The sequence below is a fragment of the Formica exsecta genome, unplaced genomic scaffold (assembly GCF_003651465.1).
Source record: "Formica exsecta isolate Colony F162 unplaced genomic scaffold, ASM365146v1 scaffold258, whole genome shotgun sequence".
Classification (NCBI taxonomy): domain Eukaryota; kingdom Metazoa; phylum Arthropoda; class Insecta; order Hymenoptera; family Formicidae; genus Formica; species Formica exsecta.
Window position 1 is genome coordinate 629,181 of NW_021849849.1, and position 13,963 is coordinate 643,143.

General features: G+C 33.5%; 3 protein-coding genes across 8 annotated transcripts in view; 2 read left to right on the forward strand and 1 right to left on the reverse strand.

Annotated features, from left to right (window-relative positions):
- Window positions 1-7,550, forward strand: part of LOC115236591 (calexcitin-2) — a 30,556-nt gene extending 23,006 nt beyond the window's left edge. For both annotated transcript variants that reach the window (XM_029809133.1, XM_029809134.1), the window contains exons 3-7: window positions 2,937-2,989; window positions 3,252-3,371; window positions 3,754-3,868; window positions 4,604-4,701; window positions 4,797-7,550. In XM_029809133.1, the coding sequence (XP_029664993.1) occupies window positions 2,937-2,989; window positions 3,252-3,371; window positions 3,754-3,868; window positions 4,604-4,701; window positions 4,797-4,904 (494 nt within the window). In that variant the 3' untranslated portion in view covers window positions 4,905-7,550. The remainder of the gene's footprint in view (window positions 1-2,936; window positions 2,990-3,251; window positions 3,372-3,753; window positions 3,869-4,603; window positions 4,702-4,796) is intronic.
- LOC115236588 (basic phospholipase A2 KBf-VA-like) overlaps window positions 1-13,176 on the reverse strand; it is an 81,000-nt gene extending 67,824 nt beyond the window's left edge. For 2 of the 3 annotated variants that reach the window (XM_029809122.1, XM_029809129.1), the window contains exon 1: window positions 12,206-12,955. The gene's annotated coding sequence lies outside the window, so the exon portion shown is untranslated. The other variant, XM_029809123.1, reaches the window with a different exon arrangement.
- LOC115236590 (leucine-rich melanocyte differentiation-associated protein-like) lies at window positions 8,888-11,849 on the forward strand. Of its 3 annotated transcripts, none has more exons than XM_029809130.1 (4): window positions 8,888-8,928; window positions 10,414-10,668; window positions 10,778-11,038; window positions 11,149-11,849. In XM_029809130.1, the coding sequence occupies exons 1-4, from the start codon at window positions 8,903-8,905 to the stop codon at window positions 11,366-11,368; spliced, it is 762 nt and encodes a 253-aa protein (XP_029664990.1). In that variant the 5' UTR covers window positions 8,888-8,902; the 3' UTR covers window positions 11,369-11,849. The 3 variants fall into 3 exon arrangements, with proteins under 3 accessions (XP_029664990.1, XP_029664992.1, XP_029664991.1); XM_029809132.1 differs by lacking the exon at window positions 8,888-8,928 and adding an exon at window positions 9,071-9,215; XM_029809131.1 differs by lacking the exon at window positions 8,888-8,928 and adding an exon at window positions 9,253-9,856.
- Window positions 13,177-13,963: the final 787 nt, after the last annotated feature.

Here is a 13,963-nt window from a genome sequence, read left to right on the forward strand (position 1 = left end):
TTATATTAATTTTATTAAAGTTAAATTAAATTTTCCTTAATATTTATAACGAGAAGCTATCAATCGCTGGATATTAAATAACGGCAAATAAAAATGACGACAAAAAGCGGTGTCAACCGTATACTAGGAGGGTGATATTTTTAGCTTTTCAAACCCGATTTTATGCCATTCACTTGTCAGGGATCTCACTTACCTCATTCTCGCGATTGTTTATATTTCGCGTAATGATAGAATACACAAAAATTCATTCGTACACAATCTAAATTATTTTGTTTATTCGCGACGAAGAAAATGATCGTTGCACTTTGCTTGTGTAATTTATTTCCCTCCACGTCATTATAAAAAGTTTTTTTTGTTTATTCTATGTGAATCATAATAAATAGCTTATATATTAACTTGCCGATATATTACTCAAATAGTAGAACAATAATTGTACAAATCCCTGATAGATCTATTGCGTTAATTTAGTTTCACCAGTCTCTTGTTCCAACTTGTGGCACTTTAGCCACGATTTTTCTCTGCTTATACGGTTTAGTCCATGTTACTGGCCAAATGCGCTCGACAACGAGCGAACAGTTTTCCCCGATATTTCGAGATAACATTTACCGCCCCCGCAGCGCTCGTTGAACGAAAATCTCTCCCTTTCTCGTCCTCTCTTTCTCATCGCCCGCCGTTGTGTACATCTCGGCGAAACAAATCCTCATCGAGCGCTAACGTAACGAATGAGGTGTCGCTTCTTCCCTGATGGCGTTTTCGCCATCCACTACTCCGTATTCTCGTCCGGGGTTGTCTTGATTCTCTCCTAACGGCCCTATTTCACTCACCCTATCTCTCTCTCTCTCCTTCTGTCGCGCCCTTCGCGAAAAGCTGCGCAAGCCGTTTCGACACGAATGAAATACGGAGTTCGCCCGGGGGGTTGCTTTCGTGGCCTCTCTCGCGCGGCTCTTTTCGGGGCGGATGAAAACGGAATCGGGGTTGTGCACGCGAGCGTTTTGCGGTCTCCGTGTGGTACCTATGTGTCGTCCCATTCGGGCAACAGCGAGGCAGGCTATGTGTGTATATCTATTTATGGTACGAACTATGGAGAAGATAAACAATGGACACGCCGCCGGGTCCAGCTAAGGGGTCGCTACGCCGCGTATGATGTGTGTACGTGTTCTAATTCTCCGAGCGTGTGCGTGAATGAGTAACTTCCATCGGAGTCGTTTTAAGACTCTCATAGCGCCATTTTTTTTTTCCTTTCTCTCTATCTTTCAGGGAACCCCCCATTTCGCGTATCGCGTCATATCAGATGTAATAAAATATGGAATCATGCCTCGCGCGTTAAATAAAATTTCCATTTATTTTACGAGATAAAATTGTGAAAACTTGTTTGACCGCCGAATGGAACTGATTTTTGTTTGCGTTATACTTTGAATTGGAAATAATGTCATATGCGGAAGGTAATGTTGAGAAAAAGTTATACGAGATTATATACGTTTTCACATCGTAGTTTTTTGCGGAATAAATGCTTGATTTCGAATCAAGCATTTTTCGTAATAAATTCGTCGCTTACTAGCTATAAATTTTACTAAATTTTTATTAATTTTGATCTTCCATTTTTTTTTGCGGTTTTGAAATTATTATACCTCTTTCAGACCTCAGAGATTTTTAGTATTCCTCGAAACGCTCGCGAAAAAGCTTCATGCATCTTTACAGGGCCTAATGGATGAAACGGCCGTGCCTCGTAGACGCGTTGCAATGCATGTACGTGTTTTTACGATGACACATAATGTAAAAATGCACCGTAATGTGCAACGGGTATAAAGCAGAACCGCCATGGACGCGCGTAGATCTACGTGTGGAGGTCACAAGCGTGCACACGCCTGGTAGCCCTCATTAATCCCTCGTTTTCTTCTCCTCTTTGACCGCTTGGCGATTGGCCGCTAAACATATCCTACGGACGCTTCTGTGGGACTGATTATTTTACCGTGACCTAAGTGCGAAATGAGGGAGAGAGAAGTATGTCGCGATACACACGCGTATGTACGTGAACGATTGTTCCATTTCTCTGTGTGATAGTTTGGGCGATCCCATCATTTTTTCATTTTATTTGTACTATTAATATTATACAACGTTATTTGACAATTTGTGATATTATCCAAGAGCGATATTCATAATATCATCAAGAATGATAATTCTATTTAATAATTCGCCGTTCTCTCTTTTTACGTGATAACGTCGCGAGATTTCGAAGCATTCGTTCGCGCGAAAAAGTGAATGCGTTTTCTATTATTTGCGTCATGTTGCTACTAAACGTACTTATAAACGAGAATCCGTTTCATCGATTTTTAATCTGTCCACGGGTTTAGAGTTTTTGCAACAAGTTATGCTATTAAAGGTAACCGGTTGTATATCCGGACGTTGATATTAATTATTTCATCGTGCCCTCGGTTTGTCAACCGTTTCGACGCCGGATGCCGGGGAGACAATAAATTCTGCCTCGTTGAATCGTAATCGGCTCTTAACAGGATTCCGGCTATGGAAGCCAGGAAAGGGTGAAATGGTGGTTATCTTTCCCTTTTCTACAACAAAACGGGATTAATAAACGACAAGCCGAGCGGAAACCACGCGAAAACGAATAAACCCGTGATGAAAGTGGGTCATCTTCAGAAAACTAACGATATCCGATCATAGCCAAGCGAGGCCAAAATCGAGTGGCATGATCGTTTATCTTGTCCTCTAAGCGAGAAAATGTACGTTGCTCTTCGGAAATGTTAGCGACAGCTGAGGCGGTTACATTTTATCCGAAATAACAAATAGTCGCGCAACAAAATTCAATGAACAAAATTTTATATATGTTGGATATAATTGAATTTTAAAACAAATCATATATTTAAGTAAAAAAACGTATCAAAATATCAGATAACAATGGCCTACTGTCATTTCTTTCCCAGATGTTAATGAAAGTGGTACCATCGACATGAAGGATTTTGATCTCGCCGTCCAAGTAAGCGTACTACATGTATAGATTAATTGAATTACTTTTTCGCTATCGCTATTATATTTCTTTTTATTTAAAGTAGACGTATAAATAGATATATTTATTTTATAAATCTTAGAAAAAAAATCTAATTCACATAGCTTCTTAAATTTGAGAGATTTGATTATTTAATTAATAACTGATTATTTTTATTTGCTATTTTCAATCACGCTCATAAATCAAGAATATTCAAGAATTTTAACTGACTCGCATTCATTTCGTATTATAGCGAATCTGCAATTCCAAGCATTGGAAGCCGGACGATGCCACATCGCAACATATTAAGAACACTTTGACTAAAGTCTGGGAAGGACTGCAACAACGAGCCGATGCGGATCAGGATGGACAGGTATAACATTTAAATTATTCCTAACTATTTTAACTATAAAATCAAATTATGATTTCTCTGATGGATTTTGATACGTTTCTTTTTTCTTCTCTAAAATAGCTTTCTGAATTTTTAGTATATTTCCGTTCTACTTTCTGCCTGCATTTATCGATTTTTAAAGTGTTTTTGCGTTCATAATTCTTGAAACAGTCTCTTAGCTGTGTTTGCTTGTGTATTTGCTTTTCGCTCCGCAACCTAAAGGAATATTCCGCGATATTTCACGACATATGATTAAAATTTAAAACGACATACGAGAAACGCAGATATAGCTTGCTGATCAAAAACGAATATGTGTGTGTATGTATGTGCGTACGCACGATATTAACCGTCGTGCATTTTACAGATCAGTCGAGACGAATGGTATTCGATGTGGGAAGAGTATGCGAAAGATCCTGCGCACGCACTCGAATGGCAACAAACATACATGAATTTCATGTTCGATCTCGAGGATTCATCCGGTAAGTCTCGGCGAACTCGTTCCCTCGATAAACATGTTTATATTCACGTGCCTGTTACGCGCAACCGTAATTCATTACGCATTCGCGTGGAGATTCCAGAAATGCTAATGTAAGCATAATTACTCGAGCAGAAAGTGACTGGGGAGGAAGTATGTATCATTAATTCTGCCCTCTCATATAGTTTCGCGAATTACAGTAAATACTTAGTTAGTAAATGCATCACCCTCTCTCTGAGATTGCTCTGTTTTGTAAACCTCGTTTCACTTTACCTTCTCAATGAATAATGTTTATAAAATATACAATTTATACTTATTTATAAATATTTTTTCAACGCACATAAAAATAAATACCTTGTAGATAATTTTTTTATATTGACACATATTTTTTATCAGTATATATATGACTTAAATATTTTTAAGTATCTTAAAGTTACATGCTTTTATTTTCGTCTTGTTATTTTAATTACAGCATATATTTTTGAAATTCTATAAAATTGGTAAACTAATCGGGTTAAAAATGAACGGGAATGCGAAGGTTAAAAAATCTAATAATAAATATCCCTTTCACTCATTATCCCTCATTCATTCATAAAAATTCCTAATAATATACCTCGCCTCCCGCCTTTGTATACAAAAAATCTCTCAGCGATTTTTACCTTTAGTCCCTTGTAATATATAGAAGCTATATAAAACGGTAGTCTCACAAACTTGAATCCGATCTATCCTATATCGTCAGGTGACGGATCGATCGACGAGACCGAATTCAGCAAGGTGTGCAGCAGTCACGGCGTTGACGAGGCCGAGGCACGTGAGGCGTTCAAGAAACTGGGGGTGGTGAGTATCAATCAAGCGGAAAAGAAAAGAAAATAAAAAGAAGAGCATAGTGTAACGCGGTATCGAGCCTTACAAAACTGTTTACTTCCTCGCAGGGTAAAGAAGTGACTCGCGAAAAATTCGCCGATCTATGGAAGCAATATTTCTGCTCCGACGACCCGAACGTACCTGGAAACTTTATATTCGGAAAGACTTCTTTCTAACTCCGCTACCCCGTGTAATTGAAAAAACGCGCATATATATATATTTTACAGCAGGTTATTTTATGTGAATGTATGAATTGCTAAAAAGATAGGCGCAAGACTCTGTGTAATCTACTAGTCAAAATTCTATTTCGTTTATTGCTCTCCCGTGTAACCTCTCATATTGAAATAATATAATTATAATTAAACGAGATCGCGAGAGAGAGGAGAACTTTATATTATCTTCCTGCTCTTTATCACCACTCTCCGTATAGTTACGGCGCGTTTAAATCTCAGTTACTATTCTAAAATAACTTTGCCAAATTGAACGAAATTTCACGCGAAAATTATATTTCCAGTTTTATTTATCTCGTTACCAAATTTTTATTATATGCGCGATCAATTGATACTCAATAAAACACAGAGTTAACGGCATCGATTAAATCTAGTTTGCAGCTTTTCCTTCCGTTACTCTACATAACACGTTGTCCCTTTAAACGGCATTTGCAACGATTTCCCAAACTATCAATTTCAAACTTGTCGTTTTCCATTTCTGACATTCTACACGGCCGAAATAATTCGAAAAATCAAACAAGATGTATTAATTTCTTCGACTGCAAACTTTCCTACGCTAAATATTTCATAGTGAGTACGTGCTAGAATTAAGTATCTTTATTATCTTTACGGCGCATATCGATCCATCACCGCCGAAGAGCTAATTACGTCGTATAACGTGTAAATAAACGCCCATGCGAATTATAAAAATGGTTACGCTGTTTCGATACGCGAATAGAGACGCGGCCGGCGATAATTTAGAAGTGCGTTTTTCGTTGCATAATTTCGTCAAGTAAATTCGTTAAAGTCTCTCTTGTTACGGCGATCTCGTTTTGAATGCGTACTAATTATAAAAGACATCCGGTTGTACAATTCGCCGAAATTGATTGGCATTTGGCGCCAGAGAAAAAAGCGAGGTTTCTCTCCGGTTTGCGAAAAGATATTTGGAGAACTGAAAACAAACGGTACCCGTACCAAACACGCGTACCTCTGGCAATCGTGGTATGTTTTTTTCCAAAGCACTACGGCTTTCATTCGCTTTACATTACCGCCCTTTAATTTTGTCTTGTACTTTTATGTAGCCTTCTTTTTTTTTGTTTTAAAATTTGAATCGTTTTGTTTCGGTACATCCGGAATATTTTCGCATTGTTGAAAAGGGGGATTGAATTGTACTACGAAAAGCTATGCGTATACGAAAAAAAAAAAAAAGAAAAAGGGAACTGTCCGGAAAAAATGTAAAGGAGATTGATAAACGCACGCTATTCGATTGTCTGCTCTCCATGCAATGATGGGATTGTTATTGTGTTGCGTTCGTATCGTGAATCAAATCGCGTACATCTGTACGTTAAATGAGAATTGAATTTTACACGGATGGTCAGTTCAATCAACTAGCGATTAACTGGTACCGTGTTGATACTTCACCGTTAATTGTTGACATGTTCTGTTACAAATTTGTGATTAAACTTCCGTTGTGCGTAGCCGATATCATTGTTTTGTGTCATTGTATATTATTGTATAATTAAGAATACATTCGCGTCAAACGTATTATGAAATTAATAGATGTGTCTTTTGGGAATTAACGATTATTGTAATAATGAATGTGCGTCGTATAATAAGAGCAATCAAATTGTTTGCGAAAAAAATATGGGATTGTAATTTGCGTATTTTAATATTAATTTCTATCAGCAGATAATTCTATATTATGGGGCTGACAACGATAGAGAAATTGTATTCTTTAGATTCGCTTTAATTATCGATCACTGCCCGTAAAAAGAGACAAACATAACATATATCGAAACAGCAGTACGTTTAATCTATCGAGTGTGTAAATAATAATAAATCATAACGAATATTTTCCGTACTTGTTAGAAAGTAAATGTACTGAGATAATAATCCTTGAATTTTCTCGTTCGTCCGCCATAAGTCACATAACGATCAAACGAATATGAATATACGACGCGGCTATAAACAAAAGAGAAATACGAATGTAATGAAACACTCGCTGTCAATTGAAAACGTTCAGGCACGGATTAAGTGACATGTTGAATTTTAATGAAATGCTCAACAGCATGCAAACATCCGTTTGTAATTGCAAAATATTTTCACTTTTGTTTGTCAATTAGACATTATATGTAATAATGCGATAATTATCGATAAATTTCTATTATATAATTTTCGATCCATATATTATCACGTTAAAAAAATTATGTCTACAGCTTATCTGATATGTCAATGCAATTTTTGTCAAAAACTTGCGACTTTTCTTCAGCAAAAATTAATATGACTTCGTCAATTTTTTATATTTTATATTTTCTGTCCAATAATTGGATATTTGTAAATTCTCTTTTTTGCAAATGATAATTTATGCATATTCTAAACATAAGAATCAAAGTATCTTAATCTGTGCCTGTAGTAATGTATTGTATATGGTTTCGTATTAAAAGAAGCATTTACATGCTTACTTGCTGTAATAAACATGTACTATTCCTGTTCCTAAAAGATGCATATAAGAATATGTTATATAAATATCACAGCATGTCCCTATACGTGAGAGAAAATATGTCGACGAGAAAAAAATATAAAGAAATATATATATATATACTGTATAAAAATTAAAATTAAATATCTCTTTTCTTTCTTTCAATGTAAATTCCAACCCTCATCCTATCGTATTTTTAGAACAAGTTATATGCACTGTACTAGCATATGTACGGTAAATTTGTGTAACTTGTGTGTTATTAACTCAATAACCGCCATGAAATTATTACTATAATGGAACATAATAAATCATAAAAAGCGCAAACAACTTATTATACAACTATACATCTCTAAAAATTATGGTTAAATAAATTATTGCATGCCATTGTCAATGGAAACTGGCTCTATTTAGGATGCTCTTATGTTCTCTATTTACTTGATTAATTCTACTCGAGATCAAGTATTCAAAGATATAATAGGAAATTTCTATCATTACATGCATTACAAGTCAATGCAAATAAATTTAATACCAAATTAAAGTCAAATCAAATAATATGGCGTGTTAATTATATATAGGAAAGTAGCTTAATAGTGGTATTAAATTATTTAAGCTCGAACAAACGCCTGCTACAACTTTATGACAACGTACCGATGCAAAATCCGGTAAAATACGACAATGGTAAATAATTGTAAATAAATTATGTAAGTAAATTAAATTTCTTTTCCGATTATTTATATATTATTACATAATAAGACTCATACACGCGCATTATGCCATTAATAATCACAACTTCAAGAATTGTCGTAATAATAAAAAATAAAAAAAAATCGATTTTTGTTTTTAAAAAACGAGAATTCTCATATTAAATATCAAAGGACTATATTCCAAAAATTATTAAAAAATCCTTCTACATTTGATTATATATTATATTAATATTGACTAGAATCGCTTTTGCAAATTAGATATATATCTAAATATTTATGTATCATATCCAAAGACTTATAATATTCAAATTGCATTAAACAAATTTTATACAGTGAAATCCTTTTATTTTGAAATATAATCTTTTATTTATCTCCTTTTGAATGAACAAGAATTCTTCTTTCTTTTACCTTACTCTTCCAATACATGTGTTTGTCATATGATCGCGTGTAGGAGAAAACGACCCAGACAATACACGTCCCTAAAAGATGTCTAGAAACGACTTAAAAACGTCGCATCATTCTTTAGTCATTATTGTCTGAAGAGATGGTAAAAGAAAGCACGGTACAACGATATTTTCATTCTGCGCATGTACCATTAGAATAGTGGTGTGATTTTGAAGTAAAATATATACCTTAATCTTCAATTCCGAGGTAAAGAGATTCCATTAGTGCTAAACTCATTAGTGCAATAAATGTCGAAATAGCTACACACGTGTAATAGTGGATTATAGTGTCACATGTTATATGTTAATTGACATATAAGTATATCATAATAAATAATAATGGACCAGTCAGAGAGCATTAACCGGTGAGTAAAGATGTGTGTATGTGTGCATTTATTTATTTATTATATCCGCACATTTAAGTTGCAAATTTTATATATCTACACACACAGATACACACATTATATTGTCTATATACACATGTACAAATTTTACACACTACCGTTTGCGTGGGTGGCTCCATCTCATTTATATAAACTGAATTGTGGGAGAAGGTTCTTTATCCATTCCGGGAAGATTCGAAAACAAGATAAATGAAAATTCTGCGAACGATCGAATGTTAATTCGATTTGATGAGCGCATAACACAAAGCGTAAGTCCATTGTGTGAAAATTATTAAATAGATGAGAGATGCTGAGAATGAAAACAAGTTAAATGACATCTTGAAAAAAATTTCATATTCAAGTCTTAATAATTAGAGCGGATTAGTGAGCCCTGTTCTCTAAAAGAACAATGCTTATTTTGAGCAAAAATATGACTTTTGCCATTTGTCTCTTATTTGTCCTCAGCCTCTCAAATATTGCATCGTCGTGACATTTGTTCTCTAGCGCAAACACGTGCGCTTTATATAACCTCTATCAGTCTAATCTTAAATCGCGTCGATTTATTACACTCGTCGCGAATACTTTCACGATGGTCTCGAGAATATGTATTTGTCTCTCTCGTATCTTATCATTTTCCTGTTCAGTACGCGATAACACTTCACCTGACCGGACCGATCTCCAATGAAAGTTATATATCTTGTGTGACAAGTCTCATTATGAATATAACATTTATTTTATATGAAAAGAAATTTTCCTGCTTGAACATTCATCTATTCTCCAACGTCAATCTTACATGCTTAGTTGAGGCTCATTGATAAGTGCTAGAAGATAGGAATAGTATCAAATATGTTGATCCTTTTATTACATTAGCCATTAGCCTATCATAAAGTGATGTAAAAGTAAGAATAATGTAAGTAGAATGCTTGTTTATGGCTTATATTTGTGTATTTATATTATCTGTGTACTGTCCAATAACATAAATTCTTGTGTAATTAATTGTTAATTATGTGGTATTCTTGAATTATAATATTCAAATGTTGCTTTTCAAATGTTTACTTCTTATATATTAAGCGATACGCAATTTATATAATATATGCCTTTAATGCAGTAATGTTTGTTAATAAAATTTTCAATTTCATATTCTATTTATTCACGTTACAAAAACATAATTTTGATTTCACATATTATTACTTTGTGACTCTACAATTTGTATGACTATATCATGCATTAATTTAGTATTAAATAAGATATCTTATGTACAGTTTGCAAAAAGGCTTTGCTAGAAATACACACTTAAATTATTTACGAAGCATAGAGATTTAACGTATTCAAATACATTTAAATAAGATGTAATTTTAAATAAATTCCGTAAAGGGAATATTATATAATATTTGTATTTAATATATGAATTATTTGCTCTTTTCTTTTCTATACTTTTCATTATATTTCTTACATGTGTTGTTATAGGCCAGGCACTAGCAATGAGATAAAATATATCTTGAAAGCGAAAGAGGAGGAAGAATATGCCATGACTTGTCTAGGGACATATGTATTTGTGGATAAACATTGTAGACAATCATCAGCTTCAAATGATTCATCTGCGAAGCAAATCGATTCTTTATCACTTGCGTATGAAGATCTGTTCACCATGCCTTATAACATCATACAAGATTATGGTTTAATTATAAAACATTTAGATATCAGTCACAATGTGTTTAGTAGGTAAGTGAATATCTCCATAAGTAAGACATGTAACAAAATTTGCAGAAAGATATAAAAAAGATTTGTTTTTTGCTACATAATAATATAGAATTGTTCTTTGGTATTTCAGGAATTTACAGTTTTTATCAGAGTTTGACAATTTGAAATCTCTCAACTTGGATCACAATAAAATAGATGATACTACTGTATTCCCATACATGCCAAATCTTGAGCTTCTGTGGTTGAATCATAACTTTATTCAAAATTTGTATCCCTTTATTAAGAACCTTCATAAGAGTATACCAAATCTTAAATATTTATCTCTCATGGGAAATGAGGCGGCACCTAGTTATCTTAACGGTGGAAGTTTCTTTGAATATCTTCAATACAGGTATGTTAATAGAAATATTTCTTTAATTTTGTAATTTTTTTAAGTTTTATTCTTATCCATTTAATATATTTCGTGTAAATATAAACTGTAACGTTAAACTTTTTAAAAAGGTTATTTGTGCTATCTTGGTTTCCACACTTGATGCACTTGGATGACAGAATAGTGAATGACGAGCAGCTATTAGAGGCTAAGAGACTGTTCAAACGATCATTGTTTGAAGTAGAACTGCCAGAATGCATTAAAGACTTACATAATAAGATGAATATCTTTTCCAAGTCATCAATGCCTGATAGACAAAAAATATCACGAGGAACAAATCTTATTATTTAAACACAGTATTACAGAGGAGCTCAAAGGAAATTTTAAATTATGAGATATTTCTTTAAGAAAGAAATGAGATGATATTTTGTATCCCATTAGAAATATGTGCCAATTATGAAAGCAAAACGTAATACTATGTTTTATAGTGATATATAAACATTCTTTTTAATAGTTATTTTTTATATTATACTCGAACTGCAGCTATACGAACAAATAACTCCTATATTAAATATACTTTAATATATGATATTTGGAATCAGTTTTAAATTATATATTCTGCTTGTAAAAGCATTGCATATTATATTCGCACTAGGCATGCGTGCCTTATTACTTTAAATAAATAGTTTTAGCACAGAATCTTTTTGTAAACTGTATATAAGACGTGAATATTGTTTTATATATTATATATGCGTGAGTATATATGTATGCATGTGTCAGTGGTGATGCGTTTTTATGAACATTTGATAAGAATAAAATTGTTATACAAATATTTAAATACTTTATCTTCTTTTTATCAAATAAATCACAAATTATTTGTATAATAAAATATCTATATAATTTCGATAAAATGTATATATCTGGCAGTACTTGTGCATCATCAGCACTTCAATGAAGAAATAACATAAATTATGCAAAGACGATTTTGATCGAACAAAGCTATCGTTTGAATGATAGAAATAAAATTGAATCGAAAAAAGCTATTATATTTGACGTGGAGATAAAGATGAAATAAAAATTGAATTATTTTACTAAACGTGTTGGAGAAAGAAAGGGCGATCGAATTAGATATTACAAGAGATATAATAAATCGACGCAGCTAATTTTATAGAATTGATCCGTACATACCTCGTAATAATCCAATCGCACCAGCTGCGTTTTCCTCGAATTCCGATAAGAATTCCGTGAAACATGGTGAAGAGGATTTCCGAGGTACACGAGGACGGATCACTGATACCGAAATCACAATAGCAGCGATATCACACGTGATATTTAATAAGTTACGATACGTTTGGAGGCACTCGCGATAACTTTTTGCGCGCAAGATTCACTTTTAGACAATAATAATCGCGAGAAATACGGAGCGATTCGAGGACGATTTCGACACAGTCGCGGCGCGATTCCGTAACTGCAGCAATTCGAATTTAGGAGCTACGCTGTGATTGGTCCGCCGCTTTGACCTCCGAAAATCGTAAGATAGCTCTGTAACATAGATTTCTAATTGTCAATCATTGAAAAGATCGATTAACATAGAGCGTATTTTACTCGAATAATACTTCGATCGGCCAATGAGAAGAAAGAAATATTTGCCTGACCGATAAAAAAAAAAATCGCTCCGATATTTAGATTATAATTTATAATTTATAAAATAATCATTGTCGCGAATTGAAATGTAATATGTTAATAAATAATATACGAGTAGTAATATACGAAAAGTAATACACGTACAGTAACGTAGGAATTGATTGATGAAAAAAAAAAATCGTTCCGATATTTAGATTATAATTTATAATTTATAATTTATAAAATAATCATTGTCGCGAATTGAAATGTAATATGTCAATAAATAATATACGAGTAGTAATATACGAGAAGAGTAATACACGTACAGTAATGTAGGAATTGTCGAGTCGATTAATCGAAAAGAAGCCCTCTGATATATTAATCCATTTAACTATTAATTGAAAATTTACGGAACAATATATTTCAGTATCTAGTACAGAAGGCATCCGAAATCTCTTTACGTTTGGCTAGACATTTTTGAGACAGATATTCTATATAAATACTTCATGGTAGGGCGGCGGATTAAATATTATATTGCGTGTGTTCATCCGTCGTCGAGCGCGCTAATGTTTATGTTTGGCCGTGGCCTTGACATTCCTGTACCGAGCGCCGTGGCTCGAAGGGAAGGAGAAGGGGTAGCGGTGCGACGCGACGCGTTGCGTATGTCGCCGTATTATTTTTCGAAATACGATCACGGAAGTATTTGAAGATGGCAAATTGAGTATTATTATTACAATTACGTTATTAGTATAGATATTTAACGCGTTACGATAACGTGGAGGTATATCTTTTTGCGCGCAAGATTCATTTTTAGACAATATACAATAAAAATTAATAATTGATTAATCATTAAAAAGATAAATTAACATAGAGCCTACTTTACTCAACATAATACATGCTTCGAATAATACTTCGATCGGCCAATCAGGAGAAAGAAATTTTTTGTCCCTAGGTCGATTAAAAAAAAACGATTCCGATCTAGATCATAATTTATAATAATCACAATTGCGAATTGAAATGTAATATAAGAATAAATAATATACGAGAAATAATATACAAGAAGTAAAATACGCGTACAATAATATAGAAATTGTCGAGTCGATTAATCGAAGCGAAAAGAAGTCTAGAAATTTACGGAACGATATATTTCGATATATATCTGCTTTAGTACAGAACGCGTCGGAAGTCTCCTTACGTTTGGTTTAAACATTTTCGAGACAAACATTCTTATATAAATATTTTGTGGTGGGGCGGCTTAAATATTATATTGTGCGTGCGTTCGTCGTTCATAGAGCGCGCTATTGTTTATGTACACCGTGGCCT